This window comes from Rhinolophus sinicus, linkage group LG07 (assembly GCF_036562045.2).
Source record: "Rhinolophus sinicus isolate RSC01 linkage group LG07, ASM3656204v1, whole genome shotgun sequence".
In the NCBI taxonomy this organism is placed as follows: domain Eukaryota; kingdom Metazoa; phylum Chordata; class Mammalia; order Chiroptera; family Rhinolophidae; genus Rhinolophus; species Rhinolophus sinicus.
In genome coordinates, this window is record NC_133757.1 from 64,056,876 (window position 1) to 64,069,015 (window position 12,140).

The window sequence follows — 12,140 nt, forward strand, 5'->3', positions numbered from 1 at the left end:
CGAATGGGACTATATGAAACTTAAAAGCTTCTGCACAGCAAAAGAAACCATTGACAAAATAAAGAGGCCACCAACTGAATGGGAGAAGATTTTTGCTAACAGTGCCTCCGATAAGGGCTAGTATCCAGAATATACAAGGAACTCATGCAACTCAACAACAAAAAAACAAACAACCCAATTGAAAAATGGGCAGAGGACTTGAAGAGACATTTCTCCAAAGAGGACATACAAATGGCAAATAAACATATGAAAAAATGCTCAACATCACTAATCATCAGAGAAATGCAAATCAAAACCACAATGAGATATCACCTCACCCCAGTCAGAATGGCTATCATCAACAAGACAAATAGTAACAAATGTTGGAGAGGTTGTGGAGAAAACGAACCCTCATACACTGTTGGTGGGAATGCAGACTGGTGCAGCCGTTATGGAAGGCAGTGTGGAGGTTCCTCAAAGAATTACGAATAGAATTGCCGTATGACCCAGCAATCCCTCTCCTGGGTATCTACCCAAAAAATCTGAAAACATTTAGAGATAAAGACACGTGTGCTCCAATGTTCATTGCAGCTTTGTTTACGGTGGCCAAGACATGGAAACAACCAAAATGTCCTTCGATAGATGAATGGATAAAGAAGTTGTGGTACATATACACAATGGAATACTATTCGGCAGTGAGAAAAGATGATATAGGAACATTTGTGACAACATGGATGGATCTTGAGAGAGTAATGCTTTGCGAAACAAGTCAGACAGAAAAAGCAGAGAACCATGTGATTTCACTGATATGTGGTATATAAACCAAAAACAACAAAAGAACAAGACAAACAAATGAGAAACAGAAACTCATAGACACGGACAATAGTTTAGTGGTTGCCAGAGGGTAAGGGGGGTGGGGGGGGAGGTGAGGGTAAGGGGGATTGAATATATGGTGATGGAAGAACTGACTCTGGGTGATGAACATACAATGGGATTTATAGATGATGTAATACAGAATTGTACACCTGAAATCTATGTAATTTTACTAACAATTGTCACCCCAATAAATTTAATTTAAAAAAAAAAAAAAAGAAAGAAAGAAATCTTCCAACAAGAGTAGAATAAAAAAAAAAAAAAAAAAGATGCCACAATGCTTTCTTACCAGTTTAAAGTTGCCTTTTACATGATTCAGCATTCACTTGTTTGCCACCTTTTACTATTTTCCAAAATTCTGAGAAAGTTGGTTGTCACAGTTGCTGGTTGTTTTTTCGACGTTTCTGTGAGTGAATGAGAGTTTGGGCCTGCCTACTCTGCCATCTTGCTGATGTCTGCAGACACTTTTTAATTGTGTTTCTTCCTACTGTCACAATCAGCCTGATTGTATAGAGTTCAATTAGATAGTTTACATACCAAGAATTATATTAAAGCAGAATACTTGAATGAACATTTGTTATAATTTACAAGTATTAGGGGGAAAGTTTGTGCATCTCGTTTGTACATAAATCCTGTTGGCTCTGCTGGTCACCTCTCCCTGCTCATTTGTCTCCTGCTTGTATTGTTGGCAGCGACAAGGCTCTGAGGTCCAACTGACCTAGGTTTGAAATGGTCTCCACTTTTTAATAGCTGTGTGGCCAAAGTCAAGATCAACTTGTTTTACCTTTCTGAGTCTCCATTTACTTATTGGTAAAATGGGAAAAAAATCCCTATCTTACTGATAGGGATTTTCCAAAGTGAATTGAATTTCACTTCATTTACTGATGCGAAATTCCAATGAGAAAATGCATGTAGAGTCATGAACACCATACTTGTAAGTAGTAAGTGCTCAGTGAGCACTGGTTCTTATTATTCTGGGAGGGGGGTCACTAAAAATAGGAGGACAGAGTAGCTTGGGGCATGTTGGTGAGAAGCAAGCAGTGGGTCTGCCTAGAGGAAGGTGTGCAATAAGAGAGTCAGGTCTGTTTTACCCTTGGCAAAAGGAAGCCAGTGTTCCTTGAGCTAAAGAATGATGAGATCAAGGAAGTTCTTAAGAAACCAATTCTGAAGAAAGATTTGGGGAGGAAAAATGGGAGAGAATGAATTATTAAGAAATATTAATAGGTTAGAAATTACATTCTGTATTTCAGGTAGATTTAAGTCAGAAGTAGTTATGACTTTACATGACATCTATATGCTAATGACACAAATTTATATCTCCAATCAGGACCTCTCATTGTCATTGGGATATGTAGTAGGCACCTCAGACTAACATATACAATTTTTTTTTTTTTTTAATAATTCTTCATCTCCTTTTTTTTTTTTAATTTTTAAAGTAATTTTTATGTTGAAATAAGATACACATAGAAAACAGATCACAAGTGAATAGCTTGGTGAATTTTCACAAAGCGAGCACACCCATGAGTACCCAGAGAAACGAATAGTACACATTAGAAATTAGTACATTATTAGTACCTCAGAAACCTACCAACAACCACATTAGCTTATTTTTTAATTTAATACTGTGTCCCAACAGATTTATTTGAGCAGCACAATATCATTCAAATAAGGATAACAATGTGGAAAAATATTTTCGATGATTTCATTCTTACCATGTAAACAGTGAGAAATGTACATATAGGGGTGCCTTTCCTCATTGATAATACCAGAGTATTGAATGTAAGTCCAAAAGCTGAATTTAAACATTTTAAACCAAATACACATACCAATATATGAAAGTTTTATACACCAAGTAAATGAAAGTGATATAGTTGAGATGAAAAGCAACAGAGTGATCTATGTGGTAAGGGAGCAAAGAAATACCACATCAAAGGTGTGAGGGTCTGTGTGTGTGTGTGTGTGTGTGTGTGTGTGTGTGTGTGTGTGTGTGTGTAATATAATGTAGGTATTTTTATCTATAAATATTTTCTCCTCAGTATCAGGAAACAAATTTGCTCACCATTGTGATTTATATAATTCTAAGTAGATAGAGACATTTGCAGCCCCCAAAAGAAAAATGGTGTTGTGTATTATAACAGCACTTGATTTCTTGCTCACTTATTGACTCTTTCCAGTCCATACACCTCTTATTTACTTTTCTTCTATTGTGTTAGCTAATAGCACACATACAAAATTTTTTAACTGGCCTCCTAATACTCACCCCTACACAGCCCCTCCTGCATTCTTTCCATCTCGATTCATAGCAGCTCCATTCTTTCAGTTACTACGGCCCAAAATCTTGAAGGCATCTCTCTCTCTCCTCTATGTCCCTCATACTCCCATTTAGGCTTCAGAACATCTTGTCATTTCTATCTTCAAAGCATCCAGACAGAATCCAACCATGACTTACCCTTCCTACCACCACTGTCCACCTCTTTGTCCAAGCTGCCATCATCTTCTGCCTGATCACGGCCCTGGCCTCCTCACTTAGCTCCCTGTGACCAGCCTCACCCCCTGAAGTCCGTTCTCAGCCCCCAAAGCCACTTGAGTCAGAGCATGGCCTGAGAGTCTGAGAACATTCTGGTGACTCCCAGATCACTAAAGGTAAAACCAAAGACTTAGAGTAGTCTTCCAGGCCCTTACTGACCCCCCTGACTTCATTCCCTCCCATCACTACTCCCCTCACTCACTCAGCTCCAGCCACACCAGACTCCTCACTGACCTTGAACACTCTTAGTGCACTTTCACCTCAGGGCTTGGCAGCTGCTCCACCTGGAATGCTCTTTCTCCAGATTCTTGCAACGGCCTTCACTCCTCACTCTCTCTCAGCCTTCAGGTCTTTCTCAAAAGTCACCTCCACAGACATGCCTTTCTTGGGCATCCCCATCGAAAATGTCAACACTCACCTGTGCCTCCTTCTTCCTTCCCTCCCCTCCCTCCTCTGTTAGTTCTTCTAGTGCTCAGAAGTATCTACCACAACATATATTTCACCTATTTCTCTCCTACTGGGATGTAGTCTTCAAGGGAGCAGGGATTTTTGTCTGTTCTGTTCTCTGCTGTGTCCCAGTGTCTGGGCCTGTGCCTGGCATATCTTAAGGACCAATAAATATTAGTTTAAATGAACCTACATTGAGCTGAATGCTGGAACCACAGGAGATGAGACTGTGGAGGAAGCAAGGAAAGACAGGACCCAGCAGACAGCAGGACGTCGGCAGTAGTCCCTCCAAAGGGTGCAGAGGTAGGAGAGAACCTGGAGGCACAGGCAGCAAGTGACAGGAGAATTTCAAGATGAAAATGGCTGATGGGCACGAAACTGTAAGCAGGAGTGATCTTCAGAAAAAGATGAATTCATGGTTGATCAAAGACATAGAAAAAGAATGTTCTCAAAGACTTGCGATGGGAGGGTAAATTGGCACAGTAACTGTCATGCGGGGCGGCCTGCGGGGCCTCTGGTCCCGCTCCCCACATAAGAATGCAGGATATGGCCAGGCCAAAAAGGAACACCCACGGAGCCATAGATAGGGGAGTCATACCACTATATTCTCTCTGGCGGCCAGGCGAGACACACGCAGTAGTAGCCACACGATCCACAGTTCGCCATTCACTTCTCTGCCTGCCAACCAACCAACCAATCAACGCAGCCCCGCAGTTACATCAATAGCCAATTGGCTAACCGGTTACAGCTGACGGCCAACCAATCACAGTCCACGGTCATTCACTACCCGAGCCACCACCTCCCCACCCTAGACCGAGCGCCTGGAAACTGCTCTCCGGGACTCTGTCCCCACCGTAACTTTGGAGGGCAACTTGGCAGTGTGTTAAAATTTAACCATATACTGAAGAATCCAGTAAATGGAGGCTCAGAAAGGTCAATTTTCTCAATTTTACACATACATACACACACACACACACACACACACACACACACTCACAGCATATGTACATGGAGGCACGCCCATGAATATTTCCTGAAACTTTCTTGGTGACAATGAAAAATTAGAAACAAGCAGAAAAAGGAATAGCTGAGTAAATGGCAGTACGCCCATCACAGAAAATGCAATGCATCATATCTACGTATATTGACAGGGCTGGATCACCACGACTGCGTTAAGGGATAAAGTATGTTTCTGAATTTCATGTACATATGATCCCACTTCCATTGAAAAAGACAGAGGGGGGGAGGAGGAAGAATTATGGGCAATTTAAATATTTTTGTCCTTTTCAATAATTTTTAAGGTTTCTTAAAAATTGTGGGGCTACATGACACTTATAATCTAAAAAAAGTTGAAGTTTAACATATTTCTTTGTGCCAGCAGAAGTATTTTAAAGAAGCAAAAAAGGAGATGAGTCAGTGCGTCCATATGCCAAGGGGGGGGGGGAGAACTGGGTGAGCCATTGAATGTACTGACGGCCCCTCACCTCTGAGAGCACAGATTCAGGAGAATGTGGGCTAAGGGCTCCAACTGCAGGAGGTAAAGGAGGGAGTAGATGAGGAAGCAATGAGCACAGGCAGCTCTTCCCACAGTAGGGGAGGAGAGGAGTATTTTGAGAAGATCAAGGAGAGAATTTTTATGGCTGAAGGAGACTTGAGTATTGCAAGGTATCAGCGGGTGGTTGATTTTGAAAGTTAGCTTTGTATATTCCTGAATGATAATTCATATTACACTGGCAGCCAACATTTACTGAGGGCCGGTGACAAATGCCAGGGTGTTAATAAAGCAAAGCAGGGAGAGTCGGCTCTGCCCTCCCTGTCCCACACACCCCTACCACGGCAGATGCAACACTAAGATCACATCACACACAGAATGGTCCATTTGCAGATTCTCATATGTAAACTCTGCGTCTGAATTCTGTGTGTTTCTTTAAAAATCATAGCTCTTTATCATGTCCTGAAGCCCTGCTGGCTTTGGAAATATGCTTGATCTTTCTTGAACTTACTATGCCTTAAGTGATAGAACATTTTTGTTCTTTCTTTATTACCTGCAAATTATAATAGCTCAGCAATAATGTCTCCACTCTGGTCTCAGTGCTGATGAAACTAAACTAACTAATGCTTAACAAAAAGTTCTGAACAATTTTCCTGGCCAGGGTTTGCTCCTTGCCTGCTGTATTTAGGTCTGCCAAATGACCCGCTAAAGGACACGAGAAGGAATTGAAACTGACCCATAAACATGGAGTCCACCTGTATTTAGTTAAGATGCTAACTGTGCATTAGCTGCACGGAGTAGTGGTCGCTGGTATCGCATCTGTGCCAAGCAGAGAAGGGGGGATGGCTCTGTTTGCCTTGACTTCCTGACCACCAGTATTTACATCATTTGCAGATGGTGCACAGTTCTGCCAGCACTGAGAAGAGGGAGGCTTTTCCGTGTCCCTTCAGTTTACCCAGATCCCCCTTGAAGAATGAGGTGCCACTTCAAAGAGTCAGGCGTTCAGCGGGTGGCCTTACAGCTTCGGGTTGATTTATGCTGGAGTTTAACCACTGCCTTTGCAAGACTTTGTTGCATGGAGTATATTTATCTGACCTTTCTTTGAATAGACAACCCCATGGCAGCTCATAGGAACAAATGGGTCCTCCATGTAGAGAAGTGGCATTTGGATGAGCTGCAGGAATTCTGGTTCTTCTTCAAGTTTGATCCCTTAAGCTTGCACTGGCCACCCTACCCACTGGGCTCAACACATCATGGACTGATGAGAAGGAACGGCTGTCCTGAGGGTGATATATGATCTAGACTCTTAGGTGGCTTATTGCTTTACCAAAAAATCAGTCTTAGGTCACTCAGGGTCCAAAAAAGTCATTGGAAGTGTGCAGTGCCATCATGAGCTTGTTTATTCAATGAGATTTATTAACACTGGGCACTTGGGGGCAGAGGGATGTTGTCAGTGAGGGAGGCATGCCCGGAAAGGCGCCAAGGGCCTGTGCTTCACCACCATATACAAGGTAAAGTGAGGAGGGATTTGCTGTCTTCAGAGAATTTCTTTCTATAGGTCTCCATTCACTCAGGTATGAGGCAGCTCCCCATTATTCAGCACACCCCACTTCCACAGGGTGGGTATTTGGTGGATCAAATCCAGTTTCTGGGATACTCCTTGCCATGGAAGGCTGCTGCTATTCTCACAAAACACATCCCAAACTCACATGCTCCATGAAGCTCGGTCAGATTGGGCACTGAGGAAAAAGGCCGTGGCAGTTGCCGGGTGCACACTTTCCTGGGGTCTCCTCTTACGGACCCCTTCCTCAGTTACACTGCAGACACAGTGACCAGCCCCAAACCAAACCTGTGCCCTCCTTCTTTCCAGAACCCCCAGGCCTTAGAGAGTTGGTGTTGGGTGTTGGTAGGATAGGCATAGCACCTATCTCCCAGAGGTGGGGTATAAGGTGAGAGTGGAGAAGCTGATTTGTTCCTGATTTCTTCCTATCATATTGAAGTACAGGAACACGTTCAGACAATGAAAAGCCAAGGTCGTGGGGGCTGATTTGCCTCCTACCTACTACCCACTTGGGGATTTTCCCTCTCCAGCTACACCTCTCCTCTCCTGAGAGGGTGCTGCTAGGGGAGTATATGACCCCCAGAAATCTCTGCCTGTAGAGATTTATGCTTCATAGGTGATCCACTGGCCATTCCTAATGGGTCAACTGCTCCATTTTAAACAAGTCATTGGTCCAAGCTGAGTGCCTTCCTCCAAAGATGTTTAAGAACAAGACACTTAAATAGGATACAATAAAATAAATATGCCAAAGAAAAAGATGCAGGTGTTCTGTAGACATTGGCGTTTGCTGACACAAGGTCCGTTAAGGCCTCCACTGGGTGCCCCAGGAGTGCTATCTTATTAATGGAGATCCTCACTGAGTTACTTTGTGAAGTTCCTTTCCAGAAGTGAAATTAAAATCACGCAATTAAAATGTTCACAGTTGGGGCTGTGTGTTCTTGAACTGATTGAAAGGTGAAGAAGTGGACATGCCAACACTTTGAAAAAGCAATTGTCTCTGTAATTAAATACAGTTAACTGACATAACTGTCTGCTTTTCTCTACATAAGACTGGTTGAAGTGCTAAGACTTTAAAAAACATGACCTCCATCCGATTTCTCTTTGCATCCTAACCAAAATTCTCACTGATGCATGAAGACTGCCAAAGGTGGTGATTTAGCACACAACTTTAACACCAAGCAAATTAGGGTGTAGCATGAGAAAAATAGAGCTCTCAGCTGTTCAGTGCACACCATTTCTCCTAAGCCCAGATACTCTTGCATTTCCCCCATTAGAGAATAAATCTAATGATTTTTCCATAGCTGATCTCTAGGGAAGGAGCCATTAAGAGTAAGTGATAACCAAAGTGAAGATTCCAAAGGTGAGAATAAAAGTTTAGTCTATTAGCTTTTTAAAAAAACATTTTTTTTCATTATGATGGAAAATCTGGAAAATGATAAAAGAATAAAGAGAAAAAAGTTTCTCATAATCTCACTACAGATAACCACTGAATATTTTCTTCTTTTATGCTATTATATATACATATTTTAATTAATATTGAATATATATGAATGCATGCTGATTTTTGCTTATATTACAAATATTTTTCTTGCTATTAAAAAATTCATACATATTTTTTGAAATACCCAAATAAAGTCTCATCGTGTGGGCTTAGCACTATTTACTTGACCATCCCCTTATTACTGGATGTGTAAATTATTAACATTACTTTGATATTATAAAACTACAGAATGAAATGTCTTGTTGCAAAAATCTGCCTGTATTTCTGATTTTTTCCTTAGGAAACTTTCTTATAAGTGCAAGTTCCTGGGCCAGAAATTAGAATCATTTTTTAATTCTAATTCTTTTGAGGCTTTAAAGGTTTTTGGCATGTACTGCCAAAATGCCCTCCAGAAAGGTGATCAATTTATACTTCCATCAGCAGGGTAAGAAATTAGTTCCACAAATCCCCTCCAACACTGAGTACTGTCTCTATTTAAAAAAAAGCTCAAAAACTCTTCCTAGATAAAGCACATATTTTCACAGATCATATAGGTCTGGGGCAAATCGCAACCAACCCTGGAATGCTCAGGTCTCTGGCTGTGCTTCTCAGCACAGGTAAGGGCACATTGGGACCAGCACCAGGTAAGTGCCCACCAAGACAATTGAGTTACAGCCCCCCAACAACTGGAGGGCAGACCAGCTGCTGTTATCCATGAGGACGTCTGTGTATCAGGTTAATCTGGAGTCTGCGCCATGTCACCACTTCCCTCTCCATCTTTTCCAGCTGTGCTGGCTGAAGATGGACACAAGGTCATTCTAGAGAAGATAGAAGACTGGAATGTGGTAGAACTCAAGGTGAACGAAGACGTTGTCTTCCAATGCAACATCAAAGACTTGGAGTTTGGTAAATGCTTCCAACCAGTGTTTTGCTTTCTCTGAAGCATCCTCAGTTTCTAGTTGAAGTGGTCAGTGTGTCGTGCCCAGATTCAAAATGGGTTTCTTTCTGAGTCTGAAATTCTTACTCACAGCCCTGTGCCCTGTGGCATGGGAATGAGCATATCCGAAACCACCCCCAATGTAAGTGCTTGATGGCTTCTTCCCAGAACACTGGGAACAGAAGAGGGACAAAAAGAAAACGAAATTTTAGCTCTAGACTTCAAATGACATGATGGGAATTTAGAGGTAGTAATGGGTTGTTTTTGGGAAGAGAGTGGAACTGAATTTTAATAATGCATTTTATTGTTAGTTGCCTTCAAAACAGTTTTTGTTCCATTTGATTATTCTAACTAGGCTTGCTAAGACATAGTTGACATGCCAGCAGTGCATGGCATTACCAGAAATGTATAAGGATTTCTTTGTCCTGGAGAGCTTCTGGCCTGGTATGCTGGCATTGGGCGCATCTCACTCTGCTCAGAAGTAAAAGCTTTGGCAATCCACTAATACTCTATTAAAGGCTAGTTAACCATGAGCATGCCTGTGTACTTTGAAAATACTCTCCCAGTGGAAGTTTTATGTATGTCTTATATGACATTAAGTTGTACATTTTCTATCTATTTCTATCTATTTCCCTAGGAGGTGATGGTAAACTAGACCCTCTGTGCCAAGAGGCCAGGTTAGCCGTACTAAATGCCTACTGATCTCCTCGCGGGAACAGGCATCTCAAGTCAGCAGAACAGCAGCTGCCTCAGCCATTCTGTGATACAAACGAAAGAAGCCATTTGGGCCAGGGACGCCGGGCTCTACCAGTCAGAACGAGGAAACATCAACCTGTCCTTCACAACATAAGGTTTCTCACCTGGCTGCAAGGAAACAGGGCCCACAACAAAATAAAATGACATCATTTGCAGCATCCCTCACTCTCAACCCATAGAGAGAGCCCTCCAATATCACGTTGAGCTGAAGGAAATAATAAAATGTTGAGCTGAAGGAAATAATAAAATGCAATCTAATAACAAAACTCCATCTGTTACTAATAATCCATAGTTGCCACAAGCATCTGAGATTACATTCTATAGTTAGTGAAGAGCTAGGAACAGGTAAAATTAAAGATGGGCAGGAGAGGGTGGGTGGGCAGAAGAGAGAACAGTGGCCTTTGAAAATCTAAACCAAAAGTTAATGTCAGTATTTTGAAACCTGGCTAATCCTACAGGTTGATTTCTTGCTCCCCAAGGAATAATACTTAAAATGCTAATAGACAATTACTTAAAGTCAAACCTTCAGTTATTCTCCTTTAAAACAAGAAAATTATCTGCCTTCTTTTGCATTAGCCAGTCCAATAGGTTGTTCTGAGGAAGGCCCAAAAGAGGCCAGGGCAGAAGGGTAAAGTGGCTCTCCTGTCCCTCTGAAGGAAAACACAGCCCCATGGAGTTAAGAAAGGGTTTCCGTTAAGGTCAGTGTATAAAAACAGCCATAGCAAAATGACGCTCTTTTTACTTTCAGTTCCATGCACCACACTGTAGTATATATTCCTAGCTACAGAGTACAGAAGAGGGGAGCAATGCAGATACAGATCTAAAGACGTTACATGTGAGGTCGTGGTAGGAAGGCATCACACTTTTGTGAAGAAAGATGGATTCCTGCACAGAGGATGCTGGGCACATGTTGACAGAAGGGCTTTCAGAGCCTCCACAAGGTAGCTGTTGGCTCTGAATACATGACCTTCAGAGGCGCCCCTGCTCCCTGTGGCTTCGTTGCACCTAGGAAGCTGTCCTTTCCATTGCCACAGGCAGCCTCAGACCCTCCTGCACCCCAGAATCTGAAACGTGTCCAGGACTCAATGAAACCACTTGCACAAGTTCTTTCTCGCACGAGGTGAAACAGGATGTAATTTTCATTTTCAGCCCAAACTTCACTAATCAATTTCATCCACAGATTATTAATCACTTAGGACTCTTTGGAACTATTTAGTCATCCTTACGAAGAACCTGAGGCTAAAAAAATTCTTGCTTCTGGTGTCTGGTGCCAGTTTTTATGCATCTTTTTTAGTAACTCTAGATTTAGTCCCCTTTTCTCCAAGAGCAGTAAGTTATTACAGATGTAGCATTCTATCTTTGTTTTCATATCAACATTCTCCTACAAGAGAAATACATTTTCATTAAAGTAAAATGGAAAAATTTAGGTAAGAATAAAGTATAAATTTGATAGCATTTTGGTATATTTTAATTTGGGTTTCTTCTATTTATGTCTGTATATTCATAAAGAGATAAACATACGAGGTCTGACAATTAAGTTCATGAATTCCTACTAGAAAAAATGCTGCATACCTCATTGCTGAATATCACTGTAGTCACCTTAGAAGTACTCCCCTGGGAAGCTATGCACTGACACCAGCGCCTTGCGGGCCAGATCAGATGATTAGGGAGGGTGTTCCAATACAGTTCTTCGTTTACTGGCTAAAAACTCCCTCACACACAGTGCTGTGTGAGCTGGTGCATTGTCGTGATGCAAGAGCCACGAATTGGCAAAAAGCTCAGGTCGTATAACTTTTTCACGCAGCCTTTTCAGCACTTCCAAATAGTAAACTTTGTTAAGCATTTGTACAAATTCATAATGAATGATCCCTGTGATATAAAAAATGGTTAGCAACATCATTGCAACAAGTTCGGGAACTTAATTGTCAGACATTGTGTACAGTAATTGATTTAACCAATTTGGGATTATGTTGTATGTACCCAATTAGGAATGTTTTTTTTAACTTGCTATTTTTATATTGAGCTTCTTCCCATGGGACTAAAACATTTGTTGACTGTCTAAGCATTTTATCTTAAATTAGGAAATTT

The 12,140-nt window shown here is 41.6% G+C and overlaps 1 protein-coding gene across 1 annotated transcript in view; it reads left to right on the top strand.

Moving 5' to 3' along the window:
* LG07H10orf53 (linkage group 07 C10orf53 homolog) overlaps positions 1-9,998 on the top strand; it is a 51,671-nt gene extending 41,673 nt beyond the window's left edge. Inside the window, exons 2-3 of the mRNA XM_019730162.1 lie at positions 9,146-9,265; positions 9,934-9,998. Of these exons, the coding sequence (XP_019585721.1) occupies positions 9,146-9,265; positions 9,934-9,998 (185 nt within the window). The remainder of the gene's footprint in view (positions 1-9,145; positions 9,266-9,933) is intronic.
* The last annotated feature ends 2,142 nt before the right edge of the window (positions 9,999-12,140 follow it).